The sequence below is a fragment of the Arvicanthis niloticus genome, chromosome 3, assembly GCF_011762505.2.
Source record: "Arvicanthis niloticus isolate mArvNil1 chromosome 3, mArvNil1.pat.X, whole genome shotgun sequence".
Classification (NCBI taxonomy): Eukaryota; Metazoa; Chordata; class Mammalia; order Rodentia; family Muridae; genus Arvicanthis; species Arvicanthis niloticus.
In genome coordinates, this window is record NC_047660.1 from 44140410 (window position 1) to 44163552 (window position 23143).

Consider the following 23143-nt stretch of genomic DNA (forward strand, 5'->3'; position numbering starts at 1 on the left):
CCCTCTTATGACCTACCCTTAGAAGTCACGTGACATCACTGTCACTACATTCTGTTTGAAATGAATCACTAGGCCTGCTTCCCATCCAGGCCAGGGGGAACCTGGCCTCATATTTTGAAGAAAGGGCTTGAGACATATTTTAAAACCTACTGATGTGCTGAGATGTAATTCAGCTGGCAGAGGGCTTACCTGTCATGCATGAACCCGCCCCCCCCCCCCCCAACTTAGCTCTTCCGCACCAAGTGAAGCAGACCACGTGAAGCAGACATCATGGAGCATGCGTGTAATTGGAGTATGTGTATAATTGCAGCATTCAGGAAGTGGAGGCAGGGGAATCAGTTCACAGGCACCCTCAGTTGTATATTGAGTTGGAGGCTAGTCTGGGCTATATAAGATACTTTCTCAAAAAAAATAAAAATTCTATGATAATCAATTAACCAGATAACCCAGAGCATCAGGAGTCCTCTAGAAAATGCATGGTAACTGGAGGATCTGACTACGCATGTCTTATTCTCCCGGCACAAATACAGCTTTGTAGTCTTTGTTTTTCTTGTTTGGTGGAATTAAAAATAGTATCTAGAGAGGTTCATCTCAATTCAAACGGTGCTATAGCAGGTGCAACTTATTTGCTCTGTCTGTCTCCTCCCCCAAGAGGGTCCTACCTAAATCCACCTGGAGAGAGAAGGGAATTTTAATCTTCACAGTTGTCTCTCTAGCACAGAAGTCGGAATCATCAGGCTGCTCGGGAAAATCCACAGTGATTTATCCTTTATGTTAAAAGGAGGGAGGGAGATGTGTTTTAGCTTCTAAGGGATTCTGGGAAGGAAACTTCAAGTCCACGATGATAATGAAGAAGCTGGGCCTAAATATTAACAGCAATTATTTCCTCCAGGACAAGTTAAGAGAAGAGGGGGAAAATCAATTGAAAACAAATTTGCATTCGAGTTAAATGTTTTAAAAAGCTCAATTTATACCTCTTGTAAGACTAACAGTCAATTCCTCCTCTGGGTTTTGAGTGGCTACTGGATTCATGATTTACAAAGAAGATGCTTGACCCGAGGGAAAGCAATTAGCATCGCTTTCACAACCCAGCATCGGTTGCTCAAGGTCTGGCAGGGCTGGGAAGAATTGTAAAAGACTTAGTAAAACAAAATCAATTTTCAAATGCGATGTATGTATGCTCTCTGGACTTAGGAAATAGGCAACTTCTGAGTGTCTTATTAGAGAGGAGAGCAGAGGAACAAAAGAGTATGAAGTGGTAACTGCTAAAGGCTTTTTCTCTCCTGCCATAGCCGAATCTAAGCCTCGAAACCAGAAAAAGAAATTGCAGTGGAGCAGAAACATTACTAATTGCTTCTCTTCTCAGGAGTCCCTTCATCCTGATCACTCTGTCCTCCCAAGAGTAATGTGAATGTCCTGGTGCTAAGAGATCACACGGATGTGTCCAGATGGGCAACAAATTACAGCAAAGACATTTAACCCAGCCCAGGTAGTTACCAGCCCCCAGTGAACTGTCTGTCCATGGAATTAAATGTATATTCTGATTGCAAGTACCTGGTACCTGATTGTCTCATTTTAGCAATTCCAGAAGAAAGATGCTCCCTCTCCATCCAGAGGCTTGTTAGGCAAATGCCACAGAAAGTCGTTGTCTCTAGGCATCAAAACAATTTGGCAGTCAGCCAAATGAGGTTTCTGGGGCTTTAGCTTCAATGGGTTTTGGAGGTTTTTCCTGATGGATGAGCAGGGATGTTGTGTGTGAGGGAAAATAAAACAAACAGACTCTGGTCTTGTGGTGAAGAGATAAAGAGAGTCCTGGGAGTCAGAGACTAAGACTGAACCTCCTGTTGCACTCTCTAGCACTGAACCAGACAAGAACAATGGGCACGAAGAAGAGGGGAGGTAGAGTGGGGATGGGAAGGGAAATGGGGGAAGAGGGATGGAGGTGAGGGAAGTGAGCAAGGAAGAGATCCAGTGCCTGCAATTTGTTTAGATCACAGCCAACCAGACTGAAAACATAATTGTTTTTAGTTATGGAACAACTGCTCAGCAGTTAAGAGCATTTACTGCCCAATGGTGAACACTAGAGTTCAGATCCCCAGACACACAAACAATGTGTCCCATAAACACCCATGGCCTGAGTCCCTAATGGCAGGAAGAGAAAGGAGGATTGCCTGAGCTTGCTAGCCTCCAGCCCAGGGAAAAGTGAGGTCCAAGTTTAGGGAGAGATGCTGCCTCAAAGAAATACTGGAGTAGGAGAGAGAACCCCTGATTCCCTCTTCTGGCTCCCCCGTGCACATAGGCATACGCATCTGTGCTCAAGTGAGATAAACAGGACACGTACACCAATATACAAATAAGGAAATACATCTTTAAAAGCTATTTTAAAGCTTTGATCAAAACAATGGATGGTCTTTTTCTCCTTTACCTTTCCTGCCAGCTAGAAAAATGCAGACATTGTGATCTATTATGCAGGTAAGACAGCACACTGGAACTGGTATAAGGAGAAGCTGAAAGTTCCACCGGCCTTTCATAGCCTGTGTGGCGGAGTCACCAAGGAAGGCAGCTCAATTGTTTACACCAGAGATGTGTGAATGTCATGCCTTCTTGTAAGAAGGACCAGGAACAGAACTGACATTGCTCATTGATCTCTGTCCAACACCTTCTCCTGGACATGATGCTCTTCTGCCCCTGATGTTTTTTGTATTTGGTAGGAATTTGGGTAGGAAGTCTGGGCTGTTAAAGGGGAAAGCCTTAGATTTTGCTCTTAGGGAAATGTGGACATGATTCCTCTTTGATATTCAGCACGCATGGCTTCCCTGGCTTGGAAAGCTGAACGCCAGCAAGGATCCATCTGTCTAATATGGTATTTTAGGACTTGCTGTTATTTGTAATTTCTATCTGGACACTTTGATCAAGTGTTTCTGTACTGTTTCCTAACTCTAATTTCATTTTATATAGAAAGTATAATTTAAATGTTTTGATAAATTATATATAGAAATAAATTGTATTTTATTACAGCGATGACAAATTAAATTTTCTCATGCTTTATTTAACACAGTATTTCCACAGTAATCCCTAACGGGCAATTAAATTGACTTGCTGAGAAAGAAGGCTTCTTGCAGGCCACGGTAGCCATATGTTACACCAGACCCAAGGCACTTGCCAGGACTAATTCCATGGACTCCTGACATTCATCAGGCAAAATACATGCAGAGTCTTGCTTTACTTTCCAGAAGGAACGTGTTCTGATTTGTTTCTTTGCACTGAGTTATCGCTTGGTAAATGATGGTTCTGTTTTGCTGCACAGCTAAGAATCACAAAGACTTAATTCATTTCACAATATCTATCTCTGCTTTGTTTCTGGACTCATCTACTTCTCTTATTCTGGACTATTACTTTTCTTAACCCAAGCCATTCCCACTTATACAGTACAGTGATGTCCCTCAGGCTGGTCTGATAGCATAATGGGTATAGGCATTTTCATGGTGGAAGGAGAGAGGAGAGAACCTCCCTGCAAGTTGTCCTCTGACTTCCACACAAATTCCATGGCACTTGTAATTCACACACACACACACACACACACACAGAGAGAGAGAGAGAGAGAGAGAGAGAGAGAGAGAGAGAGAGAGAGAGAATGTAAACCGTAAACTGGGAATTAGACATGACAGCTCACTCCTGTCCTGCCAGCATTATGGAGATTGAGGCAGGAAGTCATGTGTTTGAGGCCAGTTTGGGCTATACAGGAAGACCTTGTTCAAAAACTAAAATTAAAAGGAAAAAAAAAAGAGAGACATTTGATTATTTTATACTCAAGCTTTAAATTTTCCTTCCAGTTTACCTGTTCTTTGAACTCAACCTCCAATATTCTGCCTGTTTTGGCTTCCCCTTCCTCTACTGCCAGTGGTCTATCTCAACTTCATCTCCATCTCATCATGTCCTGCCAGTGACATCTGCTTGATGCCACAGACACTAACACACAGAAACTTTCCACCCTGGGCTTTGTGTGATATTTCCTCTTCTCAGAACATTCACCATTAAATAAATTATGTGAAACACAAACTCAACTCATCAGCCCCTAATTTTTGTCTAGGAGTTCAGTTAGTAGTGTAGAAAACAAAGGTATACACATGTATCTCATAGTATGGTAAGCCAGCCCCAGTTAAATGCGTTCCTTTATAAGACTTGCTGTGGTCATGGTGTCTCTTCACAGCCATGGAAACCCTAAGACAACTTGACAGTATGCTTGCTCCTAAGTTGATGCTCTATGCGCAACAATCCAGAGCTGACTGAGAGAGCATACTCTTTGTCAGTGCACAACAGTGGAAACCAGGACCGTGCCTTCTGGGAGGGTGATCACGTGGGTCAGTGGCAGAACCCTGGTGTAGTATTTCCAGCTCTCCAGGCTTCATTCAGAAGAGGTGGGTGGAGAGGAGAGAGAAGGAGAGATTGGGGTGGGGCACACACTAGGCTTGACCAGAAGATGTTATGAGGTGTGGAAGCAAAATTGTCTATGACTTCACTAATGTGGGAAAACAGAATAATTATCATTTTTTTTTTTTTGACAAAGTCTTGAACCAGGCTGGCTAGAACTCTCTATGTGGTTGAGGATGACTTACTTACTTTCTTTCTTTCTTTCTTTTTTTTTTTGTTTGTTTTGTTTTGTTGGTTTTTCGAGACAGGGTTTCTCTGTGCAGTCCTGGCTGTCCTGGCACTCACTTTGTAGACCAGGCTGGCCTCGAACTCAGAAATCTGCCTGCCTCTGCCTCCCAAGTGCTGAGACTAAAGGCATGCACCACCACTGCCCGGCGAGGATGATTTTCAATTTCTAATCCTCTGTTGGGAGCCGACTTTAAGCAGAAAGAGGCTATCAGCTTTGCAGCCATCTCGAGCCATATACCCTGACGTGAGACTTGTTTTTCAACAGCCTACAACAGCTGAAGCACACTCTGATATCCCACATATTTTGTTTTGCTGTTTACTGCCCCCAGCTGCAAGGCGCACGTGGTATCCACGCCTGTAAAGCTTACGTCATATCAACACCTACAAGGCACGTGGCAAAAGCGTATAAATACCCCAGATTTCCCTTCAATAAATGAGACTTGATCAGACCCTCTGTCTTGTCTCCATTCTTCGAGTCTCTTCCCCTTTATCCCCCCTCACCCTCTCTCTCTCTCTCTCTCTCTCTCTCTCTCTCTCTCTCTCTCCCCTGACCCGCAGACCAGAGCGGCAGCTTGGGCTAGGAAACAGTGGCCGCCAAGCGTGGAGTAGAGAGGGCCACAACAATCCTCCTGTCTCCACCTCCCAAATACTGAGACAATAGGCCTGTGCCACATCCAGTTTTATACAGAGCTGGGGATCAAATCCAAGGCCTTGTCTATGCTAGGCTAGCCCTTCACCAACTGAACTACATCCACACCTTCAAATTCATGTATAGTTTTCATTTTGAGACACAATCTTGTTATGTAGCCCTGGCTGGCCTGCTACTAGCTATGTAGCCCAGGCTGGTCTTGAACTCAATGAGATCCTCCTGTCTCTGATTAATGAATGAAAAGATTACAAATATGCACCACGTTGCCAGATTTTAGTTGTAATTTTTGAATAGTATTTCTACGACTGGCCAATGAATAATAAATCTGTGTGTATAAAGCATGATTTAGGAGGGCAAGCCTTTAATCCCAGTGTTCAGGAGGTGGAGACAGGCAGATCTCAGTGAGTTCCAGGAAAGCCTGGTATAGATAATGAATTTCAGGCCAACAAAGACCCTGACTTTAAAGAAATTAATTTTAAAAGTATTTTATAGTGGACATTTGAAAAGAGGGAGGCAGAGATGTGAATTTTCCTCAAGGCAACAGTCCCTCTAACTATAACGTGCTCAAGTAAGCATGAATGAAGACCGCCTACCACGTGGAGAGGCATCAGGACTGTGGGTGAGAGTCAAGCACATAATTTGAGAGTGGGCTCAGCCACCTGTTAATGCCATTGTGATGCCTTCAACTCACTTGTAACATCTTTATTAAAGGCTTTGCCACGAATACTGTAATGGCTACCTGACAGAACTGTGCGGTCTGAATTTACAAGGTGCAGGGGAACTCTAGCTGAATGTCAAAAAAAGAGAAACTCCTGGTCAATTATCTGGAGAAATAAAGAATTTTACAGCTATCTGTTTTTATTACTGACCTTTGTATTCAAATGCTTTGTGGGTGGGTGGGGTCACAACTGGGACATGGTCTCAGCTCTTAGAAGTTCAGACTGTAATGATTATGGAGTCATGGTGAAGAATAACAAATAGCACCCACCGAGCAAATCCTCATGGGGACTTAGAAGGACAAGCCAGCAAAGTACCCAGCCAAGTGTCTGACGTCTAGTAATGCCAGCATGGCAGATCATCTGGCACAACAACTGTTACTTTGTGGTCTCCTGGGTAAATCTGTAAGAAAGAAGTGCTGAATACTGTTTTCCTTTTCCACCTATATAATCATTTTCAGGTTCTTCATTTTCTTCTTTCTTCTGTAAGAATTTTCTTTAGACACTTATCACCTCCTAATAGCTGCACACACACACACACACACACACACACACACACACACACACACGCACGCATGCACATACACGCACAATTTATTTCCCATGACCTACAAATCAAAGCTAAGTTCCTAATCTTTCTTTTTCTTTTAATTGCATTTACTGTATGCTGAATTTATTCCCATGCCATATGTGTTTGTGTCTTCACATGAAAAAATCGGGATGATTTTTTCTTCTGTATGGGTTGATCCAACAAATCAGCTCCTTTTCTGTTGCTGTGATAAAACACTGTGGGCCAAGGGTTTATTTGGAGCTTCCAGTTGGGTAAGAGTTCATTACCATCACAATGAAGAAGTGTAGCTGCAGCTGGGCGTGCAGCAGGAATGGCTGAGAGCTCACATCCACAAGAAGGAAACAGAGTGAACTAGAAATAGCTTGTTCCCTTTAAACCCTCTCTCCTAAGCTCCTACTTGAATGATCTGCAAAGCTCCAACTACACCAGGCAACTGCAATTCTAGTCCACAGTTGCAAAGTCTCCCACATTCCTCCAAAACCTAACACGTTCAGTTTCTTTAAAGTAATAACCCACTTCCTGGTACCAAGTCTGTATTAGTTACTTTCCCATGGCTGTGATAAAACACCATGATCGAGGACACTTATTGAAGAATGACTTTCCTTTGGGCTTACAGTTCCAGAGACCGTTGTGGTGGGAGCAGCAGATAGCAGACAAGTGACTTAAGCTGGAAGTTGAGAACTGAGGACTCACAACCTCAGACAGCAAGCTGAAAGAGTGCACTCAAAATGGTGTGAGACTTTGAAACCCCAAAGCCTGACCCAAGGGATGTACTTACTCCAGCAATGCCAAACTTTCCAAGCTTCTCCAAACATCCCCAAACCGGGGACCAAGCCTTCAAATGTATGGTCTGTAAATGTAACTTTTATTCGATTGTTGTAATTGTCTCGGAGGCTTATTGCTTCTATCTGCTAACCTAGGTCTAGGCCTGGAAACTTCTTGCCTCCATACAATCTTATCTAAGCCTAGAAGGTTTTCAGCTTCTGAGACTTGCTGAATAAGCTCACCCTTTCTAGTTCTTTCTGAGCTCTGGCTGGCTGGTTCAACTCACTCATTGTGGCTCAAACTCCTCTCCCAGATGACTTATTGAATATGGCTTGACTATGTATTTACTTTGCTTGACCTTGAACCCTCTCAATCTTTTCTACTCTTCTGCCTCTTTCTCACTCTCTTGTCTCATTCTGTCTTTACCTAGCTTGTGTCTAGCTTGTTCTCTCTTTAGTCCGCCTGTAACACTGCCTCCTTCTCCCTCTCTGTGCTGCTCCACTCTTCCTCTCAACTCTACTGCTCTCCATGAACTTCACTCTATTCCTGTATTGTACTCTCTTCTCCTGTACTGTCTGTCTCTCCCTTAAGTACTTTCCCTTTCTCCTCATGAGAGTTGGCCATATCCTATTCTGTCAGACCTTTCTGATTCATCACTTTGTCTGCCACTCAATTAGACATCACTTCCAAACATGGCTATTTCCTTCTCCAAACTAACTTTACCTTCATTGTTTGAGATTAAAGGTGAGTACTAAGGCTAAGTCTGTATTCCAGCCAGAGGAATTAAAGGTGTGTGCTAAGGGTTGAGCCGCACCACAACTAGAAACAGGTTCAAATATCCTGTAACAGTGGTCCATGAGGGGACATCTCATCCAAACCATTATATCTCTGAGCCATGAGCTCTGTAAGTTGAACGGTGCACCGTAGGTGCTTTTGCTTACCTGGGTATGTTCAATGTAAGTACTTGTGCCCTTCCCCCAGGCCTGGGCAGGCCAGCAAAGTCATTTACCACAATAGACCAAGCAACAGTAGGACCTGGGAGATACATTGCATTACCAGCCTTGGTGCCTTGGAGCCTGCTACCTGAGCTAAGAATGGACTGCCAACTGAGCTAGCCTTGACACCTTCTGGACTGCTATCTCCTTGCCCGGCCCCTGGGCTGAACCGAGAAGAGACTCTGGGGGGTGGGGCTTCCCCTTTATATGTGAAAGCAAATTATTAAACTTCGAGCCTTGATCAGAGAACTTTGTCTTGGCTTCATCTCTTCCCGCCCGTTTCCCTTCCTCAGCCTCTCTTACAGGTGAACCCCGTTCAATTGTTGCTGCTGGCGACAACAAGTACTTAATCTTTGAAGCCATTCCTGGGGTGTGCCAGTCTCCTTTGCTTTCCTTCTCACACAGTCCCTATTTTAATTTATTCCCTTTACTTGAACCAAGACTCAAGCAGATCTCAGAGACCTGACAGTTTTCCCAGCCCTTATGTTGCACAGAGTTTTGTGCATAGCGCTGGTGTGTGATTCAATAAATTACTTGCCATTCTTCCAATACCTTACTGTTTGTTTCTCTTCAGCAAATAAATGTTCATTCAACCAAAGCCTACTGACATCCCACAGTATGTCAAACACTGTGCTGGCTGTTGTGCACAGAAAATGAATAAAGCACTATTTTGTATCCATCCATTCTGCTTCAGTAAAGCTGGGGCAAAAGCAGTATTTTTGTCTAAGCATGCATCTCATGGTACGGTGTTAAGTGTCACACACTATGATACACAGAGAAAGGGGAGGGGGAGTCACTTTTCCTCATAGTCTTTATTTCATTTCCACTTGCCTTTACAAGTTTGCCAAAGGACAGGGCCAGAGTAAAGGACGGGGAAAACAGGAAAAAAAGAGGCTCTGAAGTGATATGAGGAAGGTCCTGGCGTCTTCAAGCAGGTGGATGGGATTGGTGAGGAATACTGTGTGAAACAGTGAGTACAGGGGGATCAAACTGAGAGGACCCAGTTGAAACACAGGGTAAAATTTCATTCCAAAGGCAAGCAGGATTGGAAATTACCAAAAAGACTCAGGAGCCAGATGCTGTGGTGAAAGCCTGCTAGCTCAGAGAGGCAGAGAAAGCACCCAGCTGACCTTCCTATTCCATCCACTTTCCAGGAGAAAGCTCCTTCCCTTCTCCATGCCCTCTTAATTACCCTTCAGCTCAAAGTCTCCCCTTTTGTCTTGCTTATGTTCACTCTCTGCCAGCTGGTTACTTGCTCTGCCTCTTGATCTAGGGTTGACTTTATTTAGCTCTTGGATCAAGGTGTGCTGTAGGCCTGTGCCTTGCCACAAATACCTGTTTACAGTAAACAGAAAGTTCTAGGATCAAAGGCTGCGCCAAAATTACTAACAGATTCTTCCAGTTCACAATTTCAGGGTCCATAATGTGGTCAAATAAATATTCTGCAACAGGAAACTGTTTAAGCAGGGCAGTTAAATAATCAGATTTGTTTCTGACATGGCGGGTCTTACTGACCCAATTACATGGCCTTCAGGTTTTGGCGTCTGAAAGAGTGCATTTTGATTGCACAGTGTGAACTGATTTTTAAGGCATGTGTTCCGCATACTCACTTGTACTCTAGTGGCCACATGTGCCAATGACATTGGGCCAAGAAAGTGACTTTTTTTACCCCTAAGTCTGACCTTAAAACGCCTAGCCTCTTCATCTAGGGTTGGGTATAAATACACATAGCTTTTTGTCAGCCTAAACTTTAATTTTTCCATTTTGGCTTTTTTTTTTTTTTTTTTTTTTTTTTTCTTTAAACGCACGGCTTTGGATTTGGCTCCTTCCTTTCCCAGCACTTGAATCCTCGGATTGCACATTGCCAGGAGCCACACCCACCTAAGAAATTGCCGAAGCAGGAAATTTGTCCCTAGCGGCTCCCTGTCCTGACGTAGTCGTGCGCAGGCGCAGTTCCTGATTCGGCGGCGTGTTCTCGCCTAAGTTCCTGGTTCCCGGCTGGTGGGCGACGCCGGCTTTTCGCGGTCTACTTGCCTCAGCGGCGGGCTCTGGACTGTTACGCTCTGTCTTTCAGCCCCGGGCCACTGTTTGTGCGCGCACGCCGCCTCACGCGACAAACTCATGGCGGAGCGCGGGGAACTCGATCTGACAGGCGCCAAACAGAATACCGGCGTGTGGCTGGTCAAGGTGAGACGTGAGCCCCGCAAGGCGCTTCCGAAAGTTCTGGGTCCGTCTTTCCCACTGCTGTTCTGAGAAGCGGGTTACTGTTGCGTCCGTTTGCAGGTTGGAGATCTTACTTTAGGGGACACAGGGCATCTTTCAGGCCGTCTCTCAGTTTCATCCGCCCACCATGGAGCTCTCTTTACCGCCAAGACCCGGCCTTGGGGTGCTTACCAGATTGTTCCCCGAGGGAGCAGTAAGTTTTACCCCAGGCCGGAGAAGTCCTTGCGGTTTTCTTTTTGATAAGGTGGTAAGGAAAACTTTAGTCATGAATGTGTATAAATTAGTTGAATAGATATTCCATATGCTTTTCTGGACCACAGAGTGGAAGTGGTCCGTATGTACTTACGTTGTTGTTATGTTTTGAAACAATCTCTATAGCCGTGGCTGGCCTGGAACTCGCCATGTAGACTCCTGCCCCTCTACACTGCCAAAGTGTTCCCTGGGTTGGTAATCCTATTGGAAAGACCTAGAAGTTCTGAATTCAAAAAGAAGTTGTTGACTTAGTGTTTTTAAAGAGCAAGTTTAGGTTTCACAAAACTAACCATCAGTAAATGTTTTAAATGGTCATGTGACAGGCTTTGTTTGCCCCAGTAGTGGCCATCTATTTGGGTTACTTGTTTATATAGGGTGGTGGTGGTGGGGGCTATTATTCTGTGGGGAATCTCATTTTAAAAAGGCATATTTAAATGGGTTCATGAAAGTTTCCCAAACTTGATTTATAAGTGATTTATCGACCGGGCAGTGGTGCACACGCCTTTAATCCCAGCACTTGGGAGGCAGAGGCAGGCGGATTTCTGAATTCGAGTCCAGCCTGATCTACAGAGTGAGTTCCAGGACAGCCAGGGCTACACAGAGGAAACCCTGTCTCGAAAAACAAAAACAAACAAACAAAATAAAAAGTGATTTATCTTTGTAACGAATGTTTTAAGTACCTGGCTGAGTTCTCATCTAGACAAGGTGTTTCTTCCTGTCCATTTCTCTGAAACAGCTCTCATCATTTGCCAGTACAGCAGACCGTGTTAAGTTCTTCAGACTACTTAACAGATTCTAGTGATCCTTGGTACCTGTGTCCAGTGTTGATTGTCCACAACCCCGTCACTTTCATTGCACTTTGATTAGTGTTTGGCACGTATTACTTTTCCAGTGTGTGATGAATATAAGAAATTGGAAAGGCCGTGTGTCAGAGAGACAAGCTAAAGTGGTGGGAGTTAGTTTTGTCAGTTTCATGGGGTGAAGAGCCTAAGCGATTAGTGAAGCACACCTCTGGGTGTGTTTGTGGTGCTGTTTCTGGAGGCAAAGTAGGTTGTGAGGGCTATCATCTACTTAAGGGATTAGTTACTCCTTTAGTGGGTTAATAATAGGGCAAGTAGTGAAAGGTAGTGGGGTGGGGCCTAGTTGGAAGAAGTAGATCCTGGCTGTATGTTCTTAGGGCTGCCCTGGCCCTGTCTGTATCTCCTCTGTATCGTGGGCATCATGGTGTGAGCTGTAATGCTCTTCCTTGGTTTTCCCACCATGAAGGATGGAAACTGAGATACCCAGTTTAAAGTCTTAAATTGTTTGTCAGATATTTGGTCACAGTGACTAAGTCTGATTAGTACAGATAATACAGCAAAGGGTTGTAAGTAACAGGAGAAAAGGAAACTAGTCTCTTCCTTTTCTCCCCTTCCCTTCCCTCTCTCTCTCTTTATCTCCCCCTCCCTCCCTCTCTTCCTTTCTGTAGTTCAGGCTGGCCTGGAACTCATGGTAATCCTCCCACCTCAGTGTGCGTTAGAGCACCTGTGCTTCTTGTATATTTATGTTAGATAAATACACAAATAGATGTCTGACATAAAGCAAAACTACCAAATAGATACTACTGTGGTAGCACACACCTTTAATCTGAGTACTTGGGAGGTTAGCCTGGTCTGGTCTACGTTGTGAGTCAGGGGAATGTAGTAAGACCCAGATGCCAGAAGAGGGCATTGGATGCCCTAATAGTACAGTTAGTTATAGCTGGTTATGATCTGCCATGTGGGTGCTGGGAGTTGAACCCAGGTCCTTCGGAAGAACAGGCAGTGCTTTTGATGCTGAGCCATCTTTCCAGTTCCTATCAAACTCAAATAGCAAAGCCATTAAAAAGTCCACATGGTATTTTGAGATACGCTGCCCACAGTCTCAGCTTTATTTCTGAGTTGTATCACTCTAGCCCTAGATTTGTTTTCATATCTGTAGACTAGGGAGAGTACGTTTGAGTTTGAAGAGTGATTGAGGGCATGAATGTGTGGTGGGTATAGAATGTCTTCAAGGTGTCTGACAGAATTGTCTCCTCAGCCTTCCTCTTTTCCAGCCTCATGCACATCATCTGACGAAGTTTGGTAGTTCAGTAAGTTAATATGATGAACATAAAATCAGCCTTTTTTACTCCTTTTTAAAAAAACCTTAACTGTAGTCAAGGTACTGCCCCCATAGTATTGCTAGACATCCTTGTTTCCCCTCTGCAGCCCGTCACCGATGTCTCAGTCTGTATTCATTGTGATCATGTTCTTATTCTAAGATTACTATGAGAACGAATGCTGACAACTGGCACTCAGTAAATACTTACTCCCCACAACATAGAAGCTGTGTGTTTTATTTATAGTCTCTCCTTTGCTTCTCATAACAAGGGTAGCTGAAAGGTAGATACTGATTTCAAGGTCTAAACTACTTCTGTGAAGAAGAGAGGCAGATTATTTATTAGAGAATTAATATATTTTTCCTTTTTAGAATTTAACCCCTGGTTACTTCTGTATCTGGTTTTAGACACAATATTTTTATGGTTAAGAGCAAAGTTCCTTGAGATGGCTTAGCCTTGAATCCTGCTCTGTCATTTACTAATTGTATAACCTAGGCGAAGGTGTATGATCCTGGGTACATCATCTGTGAAATGTTTTGCTTTATTTTAGGTTCCTAAATATTTGTCCCAGCAGTGGGCAAAAGCCCCTGGAAGAGGTGAAGTTGGGAAACTGAGGATTGCCAAGTAAGTTATTTATATATGTATATAAATATGCTACATATTAATTATATATGAATAGCACATATACTATACATTTTTTAAACCTGATGTTTTAAAAAATGTTTATAATGGATTTTGAATGTGATTACATTCTTAGAGAATTTATTTAGAAGGTGAGAGTTCCTGGGCATGTTAAAGCAGGTTATGGGATATTTATATATTCTGTGAGGAGACAGGCTTGTGCATGTGTGGTTGGTAATGTGACTATAAAGCTAAGTGTATTGGTGAAGCTTGCTGGTTGTGAAGGAGCAGATGATATGGTCTCCCCATCCCGCCATCTGTTCGTGCAATGCAGTGCTTGGCTTAGGCATACCTAGAAAGTGCTTTGATGGAAGGACTTGGGCACTGTCATTGTTCCTGGTTAAAGGGCTGTGGAAGGACATAGGGAACATCTAGTTCACCTGAGACTGTGTTCCACCGTTTCCATACAGTCATATTTGTCGCCCACCCCTCTTCTATATGGGGGATTGAACCCAGGTTCTCCATACTAGAAAACGTTCTATCACTGGGCTCCATCTTTATTCCGTATCCATTCACTTCATTTGTTTGTTTGGTTGGCTAGGTTTTTTAAAGACAAGGTTTTTCTATGTAGTTCTGGGTGTCCTGGCACTTGCTTTGTATATAGGTCAGGGTGGCCCTGAACTCAGAGATCTGCCTGCCTCTACCTCCTGAGTTCTGCAATTAAAGGTATACCCTACCATGCCTGGCTTCATCCATTCATTTAAAAAGGATTATTTTGTACACATGAGGTTTTTGTCTGTATGTATATCTGTGTACTACGTGTTTGCCTGGTACTTGAAGAGACCAGAAGAAGGCATCTGATCCCTTGGAACTGGAGTTACAGACAGTTGTTAATCACTGTGAGGATGCTAGAAATTGAACCCAGGACCTCTGGAAGAGACTGCTCTTAATTAACTGCTGAACTGTCTTTCCAGCCCCTTGTCCAGCCACTTTAAATCCAACTCCAGTGAGATTCTCACGCCTAGTACTTCATTGAAATAGGTATCATCTGTTACTGATGTCCCTGACTTTATCAGTTAGATTTTGTTTCAAAACAAAACTTTAAAAATTTTAGTCACTTAGAACAAAAACCATTTTATTTGTTTACAATTTTCTGGATTTTTTTCTGGTCAGGGCTGACCTGGAAGGTCTTCTTGACTGGACTGGCCTTGTTAAATATTGAATGGCTTGGTATCAGCTGGCAGGGACCATCTATTTCATCTCCAGCATATTCCTTCATATGGTGGTGAGAGTTCACAGTGGCAAAAGAAAAGAGGGCCTACAAGTACAAGCAGTTTACAAGCCTGAACTTGTGTGTTTGCTAAAGTCTTGTTGGCCAAAACCAAATTCAAGGGTTGGCATCCAACCCCAAAGAATTTATTGCTGTGAAAAATTTTATTCCACATGTACATAGCAGCTGTTTTGATAGGCCCTCATCATACTTGACATGGCTATAAAACTGCTATCCCATCCCATCAGGACAGCACTCTGCTGTCCTCTTCCTTAATTGTCTCCCTTTTATCTTTTGCTACGTTCCCCTACTCCCCATCTCAGCATCTTAGTTTACATAATTCTTCCTTTCAGTCATGAGTTCTTTTCTCTTTTCAATTTTTTTTAAGTGACCTCATCTCTTCTAGCTTTAAACGCCAAATGCTCTAGTCTAGTGCTCTCCTAAACTCTAAGTTGATGACTCTGGCCATCTCTTCCATATTCTCACTTTAGTGTCTTAAGAGCATCTTAGGCTTAGTAATTGCTGCCTGGTTTTTGTCAGAAGTATCTGAGAATTCAACTTTTTAGGGACCATTTTAAAGCTGCCTCAAGAAAGACACATGGTCTGGGGTTATATTTGTTAGCTTTCTTCTTTGATATGACTTGTCTTTATAAACTTGATACTTTAATTATTTTCCCCCTAAGTATTTAGTTCTTTGTTGTAAATGCATTTTTAAAAGTGATGGTATTTCTCTATCCCTGACTAGCTTCCAAATGAATGAGACAGAAACACTAGATTTATTCAATCACACTTTACTTCACAATTCCTGGGTCGTCTTGATCTGTTCTAATCCTCTAAGCTAATCTGGCTACCTCCCAGCCCAAATCCCCAAGATATTTGCATTTTAGTATTGATCTGGCTCTCTAGGCTGTAAGTGTGTTCTCCCATGATATCTCTTGGACCCCTTCTTCCTGGTGACTCTCCCGCAAACACACACACACACACACACACACACACACACACACTTTGGCTGGTGGAAGTCTTGTTCTATTCTCTCTTCTGCCCAGCCATTGGCCGATCAGCTTTTATTGACAAGTCAGAGAATAAGTGGGGAGCGATGTTTACTCAAACTTGAAACAGAAGATAGTTGGAATAAGCATTATAATGCCATGTCCAGAATGCAACAAGATACGGGCAGAGAAATCAGCATTTGAACGCTACAAGGGTAATCTTTACAAAGCGCACAAAAACATTCGCCTACACTTTTTCTTACTTGAAATTCTGTCTTGAAGTGCTTTGTTTCTTGTGTGTGTTTGTGCATTTATACACTGAACCCCTTGTCATCTGCTGTGACTTCACTAGACTCTGGACAGTTATATATAGTTGTTGGCTTTGGGACTTACCTTTAAGCCTTAGCTTCCTTGTTTGTGAAGTGTGAATGTTAGTATTAATTGTTCTCTAATCCATAGGGAAGTGTTATAAGACAGTAGAAGCTTAGGGCTTGTTAAATGGCTTTTTAAACTCAAAGATTACATTCCTGGATACCTGAACAAAGTCCATGCTTGTTGGAGGAATGTCTGATCTCTCTTAGTGTGACAGACTGAGACATACAGGAGCTAGGTTCAGGGAAGTCATGCAAGCCCCAAGGTCTGCATTGATCACTGAAATGAGATGTTATAGGTGATGGTCAGCTCCTTATTGGTGTAAATGCCAGTGCTTACTTACTGAGCCAGGTTAACTGATTATGGTCAGAGGGAATACCAGTCAGGACAACTCAGAGGGATCTTAGCAAGACTGAGGCTGACACAACTTTATTTCACGCAGTCAGACTTTTTATACACTTATCAAAACAAATATAATGATAGTTGTCAGGATACAGTCAGAGTTGCAAGCTACATGGGACATACAAGATTAATGTCTAAGACTAATTGTTCAACCAAGTTTCTATATCACCAGTTCGACCCTTTGGGGTTTGAATGACCCTTTCACAGGGGTCACCTAAGACCATCAGAAACACCGATATTTATATTACAGTTCATAACAGTAGCAAAATTACATTTATGAAGTAGCAGTGAAGATCATTTTATGGTCATCACAATATGAGGAACTGTATTTTAAAGGGTTATGGCATTAGGAAAGTTGAGAGCTATTATTCTATATGCTTCACTGATTCACAGAGATACATACACAGGTGGCCTGAAGGTGTCACTGCCTGATGGACTGCCTTGGTTTCTCAGGAAAGGAAAGGAAGGCACCTAGTGCCCCAGGAGCCATGGAATCGAACTTGAAAAACCTATGATGCATGACTCTCATGGCAGCTAGAACAGGTCAACTCCATGATTCCCTGCACATTGGTAGGAAATTTCAAGCTACCTATTCCCTATATTTTAGAGCAGATGGATTACATAATTGCATCTACTGTTCATGGGTTAGCCTTACCTACAGGCTTGCTTGGATCAGTCCCAATTGATAGTTTTTTCTGGGTAGTCATAAGTGTCCAGTTTCATGTCCCTGAGTATCCTAGTTTTGATAATAAACTGTGGTTACCTAAATAGTGTGTGTGTGTGTGTGTGTGTGAGATGTGTTGTGTTACCAGGCCAACTTTTTTTTTTTTTTTTTTTTTTTTTTTTGGTTTTTTGAGACAGGGTTTCTCTGTATAGCCCTGGCTGTCCTGGAACTCACTCTGTAGACCAGGCTGGCCTCGAACTCAGAAATCCGCCTGCCTCTGCCTCCCAAGTGCTGGGATTAAAGGTGTGTGTCACCACCGCCCCGTGCAGGCCAAGTTTTTACATATAAAATGGTATTGTTTAGCCTTTGTACACACAAAGTCCCATAGAAATACTGTGTATATGTGTTTTCTTACATAAGTAACACATTCCCTTTTTTTATTTTTATTTTTTTGAAAAACCACCTTAATAAAAAATAAAAAGTCATCTGTATTTTCCATTCACACTCTTTGGGGGTGGTGACAGTTTGGTGTGGAAGTCTCTAGATTGCATCCTGATTATTTTGGATGTGTAACATATGGGTGCAGTTTTGAAGCATCTTTGTTTATTCCACTGAATTCTCACGCTTGGTGTTGCTAATTTCAGAGCACAGCACAGAACTCTGATTGTGTTGTCATTTGCTACTGTATGGAGGCTCAAGGCTTTGGTTTATTATTGCTGTTTGTTTTCCTTTATCCCTCCCTTGACTACATGGCTAGTCCCCCTATTCCTTGGGTCTTTGTAGAAAGAAAATCCTTAGTAGAAGTAACTTGAAATCATTTGAAAAATTACAGTGAAGAGAAAGTAAACATGTTATAATTTCCTTAAAAAAAAAAAAAAGAAGACAATCTTTTAGTTGGTGTCTTGTCTACCCAAAGTGACACAATTCTTACCTTATAGAAGATGTAGCCTCTACTAATGGCACACCTGTGCTCGGTAGTTCCCTGGGATTGCTGGAGAGATACTTGAAAATGGCTCATCCTAGTAGACTTCATTCTTCTGTGTGTCTTGTTCCTATTCCTAGCTGGAGTTTTTGCTGCTATCGCTGAAGTACTAGGTTCACTCTGGTAAATGTAGACTGGCTGAGGAATAGCTTAGCAGTGTGAGTGACGAAGTCCCCAGGGTTTTGGTTGATATCTTGCATATTACAAGTCCTCAGAGTTTTATGGCTGTAAACTGAAGTCTCCATTAACAGATGATTGTTTAGAATGAAATGAGGTGATGGCCTCACTCTTTTATTTTTGCCAGTTAGCTCACAGTGCAGGCATCATGTTTCATTCTTAATGTTGCTAGAGAGAGGTGAGCAGCTACGTTCACCCAGTGGAATGGTGGGAGGAGTGTTTCTTTCAGTAGAGGCCCATGAGGAGCATGAGGCATTTGAATGGTTTAGGACTGTTGAGAGAACATTCCAGGTAAATTATTCTTCAAATATTTTTATGACTACAAGATGTATGATGAGTTAATGATTCTTAAGAGGAGAAGTATCCAGGTTACAGTTGCCTGTGTATATGTGTTGGAAGATATGTGCCATTGAGTTTTTAAAAAAAAGACAAAAGGATTTAGAAGGGCAGTGTGGTGCACTAGTTAGTTAGGTGTATGAATCCACCCAGAAGTCAGGTTGGAGGTTCAATCCTAACCTTGTCCCCAGCTAGCTGTGTATTTTGGGATAAGTTACTATTTTTGTTAGGGTTTCATTGCTATGAAGAGACTAAAGCAACTATTATAAAGGACAACATTTAATTGGGGATGGCTTACAGTTTCAGAGGTTCAGTCCATTATCATCATGACAGGAAGCATGGCAGCATCCAGGCAGACTTGGTGCTGTAGAAGGAGCTTAGAATTAAATGTCTTGATCTGAAGGCAGCCAGAGGAGACTGTTTAACCAGGCTGTGACTATGCTGAGTGACGCCTTATTTAGACAGTTGAACATAGGGCCATTTATGTAAATCAGTTTATGAGATGACCAGATTCCCTCTGTACTTGGATTATTTTGTGCTTTTGGGCATCCATCATCCCACCTGAGTTTATAGTCTTCTTTAGCTTCTTTAATTTTAATTACCATCTTGCCTCAGAGCAGTTTTCTCTCTTTGTGGTGCATTTTACCTATAATCTTGAGTCCTATACTTACATGTCTTTTCTAAGACACTTGATTTTTTAATAGATTTAAACATTCCAGATCATTTGGGGCCTATTAATAATAAATGTCTGCAAATAAATCAATGAGATAAAAATTGAATGAATTCAGAACAAATTGACACTGCTGACAGCATTTAAATTGTCACAAACAGTTGGAAAGACAGTGTTTATGGGTATCTATACATAGAGCAACATATGCAGCACACGCATGTCACAGCATTGCTGCTCACAACAAAATGGAGTTGTAAATCACTGTTCCCTGGTAGGTACTTTATAGCTCAGCATTGGTTTTAGTTCTTATTGCTACCATTCCAGACAGATACAGGCACACAGGGTGAGACAGAGTCACTGACTGACTCAGCTGAGGATTGGGATAATGAGAGTAAAAGATGAATAAAATATTTTTGCCTTGATCCCAGCAGTCTCATCAGCTTCTAGGAATTTATCTCATGAACCAAGTCAGTGATGTAAAGCTCAATAAGCAAGAATACAGTCTCATTCCTTAGTAGGGACTACTTAAACATACTGGGCACAGTTTTTAATTGTTGAAGTCATTCTTAAGACTTTGCTCAGGTTTTCCAGTCATCTCAGTATTATTTTATAACAAAATGATCCAGGTTAGAATCTTAGATTGCATTCTTTTGTTGCATATTTTTAATTTTTCTTCATTTAGTCTAGATTATCCTGAACCCATTTCCTGGACCTTTCTAATGTGTTTAAACTTCAATATTGTTGATATCTACAAGGTAGTAATCTTACTGAGTATGTGTCTGTTTGATGGTTCTTCAGGATTAGATTAGAGTCATGTATCCTTGGCAAGAGTATAGCAAAGTACAGCCGGGTATTTTCTGCAGCTGTAGAGGGATTTGCATGTTTGCATTTTGTTCTGTTTCAGGTGGTATTTATTTGATCACTTTATTACAGGGTATCTTCTAAGTTTCTTCATTCTAAAGTTCCCCTCACTCTCTTAGGTTTCCATTGTGTCTTCTTCAGAGAGATGCTTTCTTGTGCTGCTAGGAGTCTAAGACATGTTTCAGGTGCCTTTCTATATAGGTGTCCTTCCTTCTGCAGCACACTTCCAGCTAAGCCATTCCTTTACGGAGATGGCCTTTCTTTTCTTTATTTTGACAGCTTGCCCTGGGATGTCTTTGAACCCTAACTAAGTACATCAGCTTTACTCCTTTGGGTTGTGACTTTACTCTCCAGCCCACCTCGGTGAGCTCTCTTGGTATTAATTACCTAATGGCTTTTGAGCTTAAGCAGGCAGTGGAGACCCTCCAGTGCAGTTGATGATTTCGTAAGATTTGGTTGGTTTTCTTAACTAGGAAAAGAAGAAAGTTTACTGTCTATCAATGACAGTAAGAACTTATGTCTTTTTGGTGTCAGATCCAAGAAATACTTTGAAAGTGAAGAACAAAGACATGATTTTTCTTTTCTTTCTTTTTTTTTTTTTTTGGTGGTGGGGGAGGAGTTGTTTTGAGGTAGAATATCTCTGTGTAACAGAGCCCTGGCTGTTCTGGACTTGCTTTGTAGACCAGGCTGGCCTGGAACTCACAGAGATCCACATGCCCCTGCCTCCCGAGTGGTGGGATTAAAGGTGTTTGCACTATACCTGTTTTTGTTTTGTTTTATTTTGAAAGCAAGAGGAAGGAGTGGAGCTTGAAGCTTTGTGGGTGTTGGGAAAAGCCTCAGCATAGTGAAGGAGGAAGAGGAAGGAAATCTGTAGCATTTTTATAAACTCTGAAGGTTGGGCCAGATGATTGCCTCATTGCTTTCTGGAGATGCTGTTTATAAAACTAGTTGTTGTTGTCGTCCAATTTGGCCACAAAAGATACATGATAGTTTTAATGTGGAACAATAAAGTCTTGTTTACTTCATTAACACATACAAAGGCAAAGGTATATGTATTTACCTTTTTAAAAAAGTTAGTTTTTCAACAACAAGCTTTTGCTTCCTATGAAGTTAACCTGTCAGAGCTCATTAATCTGTCCTCATTCTAGCTAAGTTGCCACTATAATTATGTAAAAAGGAAATTACCCTCCCCTCCTGTGTTTTCTAATTGCATCTGGGTAATTTTCTAGTTTTCCAGACTGGAAATGTCATTGTGATCTTTAATCCATCCTTTTTTCACTTGCTGCCCACCTCCAGTCATTTCCTCTTCTGTTGGTTCCGACAGCGAAACAACTCGTGTGGACTCCTTCCTTTACTTTACCACCATCTGGGGCAAACCTTCAGTCTGTTTTCTGGACTTTTGTGGTCACCTCTATTTAATCCAGTAAACATTATAGAGTGATTGTCTTCAGAGTTAGGGTTTTAGTGCTGTGAGGAGACACTGTGACCATGACAAGTCTTAGAAAGGAAAATATTTAATTGGGGCTGGTTTATAATTGACAAGTTTAATCAATGACTAACATGGCAGGAAGCAATCCGGCACATGGGCTAATATGTTGGCGTTGGAGAGGTAGCTGAGAGTTCTATATGCAGGCAGCAGGAAGAGACAGTTCGCCACTAACCTTGCTTGAGCTTCTGAGATCTCAAAAGTTCACTCTCAGTGACACACTTCCACTAACAAAACCATACCTATTCCAACATGGCCACACCTCCTAATGGTGCCACTTCCTATGGGCTTTTGGGGGCTCTTTTTCAAACCACCACATTCCACACTCTGGCACTCTGTTTAAAAGTCTAAATTTTCTCTGAGATTCATGACAATCTCTTAACTGTAATCCTCTAAAGTCCTCACGAAAGGGAGGAATTCCCCCCACTCAAACCTCGGGAATTCACGGCTGCCCAATAACTCACAAGACACCGAACTGGATGCAATCAGAAAGAGGTATATTTCGATCAGCATGCTGAGGTCAAGACCTGTAGCCCACGCAGGGGCAGTGGGGTTTGACCCCGAGTTATGGAGGTGGAAGGAATTTAAAGCCAAAAGCCACAAGGAAAAAAACCACAACGGGGGTGGGGGGGACCACAACCCAGGGAGAGTGAAGGGGGTTATTGGAGAGTACCTGTGGAAAGTCCCAACCCATTATTCAGTTTGTGACAGGGTCCAAAGAACAGTCATGGGGAACATTTTGTATAGGCTGTTCTCAAGAGCCTATTCAACCATCTATCTTGTGGTCAGCCAAGTTCCTGAAACACAACCAAGCTGACCTGCACTCTTGGTTCTGCTCAGCCTGCTAGGAGTTTCTGAAAAATTTTAACCCTTTCAGTCCCCTATAAAATTAAAATAAAAAAACAAATCCTGTACTTCTGACATGTAATGGGAGAGGATATCTATTAACATTCCACAATGGAGGAAAGGGAGCATAGTGAGGGAATACTGGACCACAGCAAGACAGAACCAGCTGGGCAAACTCCAGACTCTGCATCTCTACATCTGATGTCAAAGTGCTCTCAAATCTCCAACTCCTTTTTAGCTTTGTTGACTGCAGCATACTTCTTTCTCCTGGGCTGGTTCTATTCCTTGTTAGCAGCTTTCCTTGGCAGGTGTCCCATGGCTCTGGCATCTCTAGCATCTAGGAACACAATCCAGGCTTTACCTTCACAGCTTCACACAATGGTCCTAGGCCTCTATTCGGGAGTTTTCCCACAGACCCCTGGCCTCAGCAACTTTCCTTAGCCATGGAGGAAGATTCTGTAACCCCCTTTTTTCTCTCCTTGACTCTAAAGCCCTAACCATATGGCCAAATTTGCCAA

General features: G+C 42.4%; 1 protein-coding gene across 1 annotated transcript in view; it reads left to right on the forward strand.

The window, feature by feature from the left end:
- Nucleotides 1–10296: 10296 nt before the first annotated feature.
- Nucleotides 10297–23143, forward strand: part of Gtf2f2 (general transcription factor IIF subunit 2) — a 109081-nt gene continuing 96234 nt past the window's right edge. The window contains exons 1-2 of the mRNA XM_034497152.2: nt 10297–10542; nt 13500–13573. Of these exons, the coding sequence (XP_034353043.1) occupies nt 10477–10542; nt 13500–13573 (140 nt within the window). The 5' untranslated portion in view covers nt 10297–10476. The remainder of the gene's footprint in view (nt 10543–13499; nt 13574–23143) is intronic.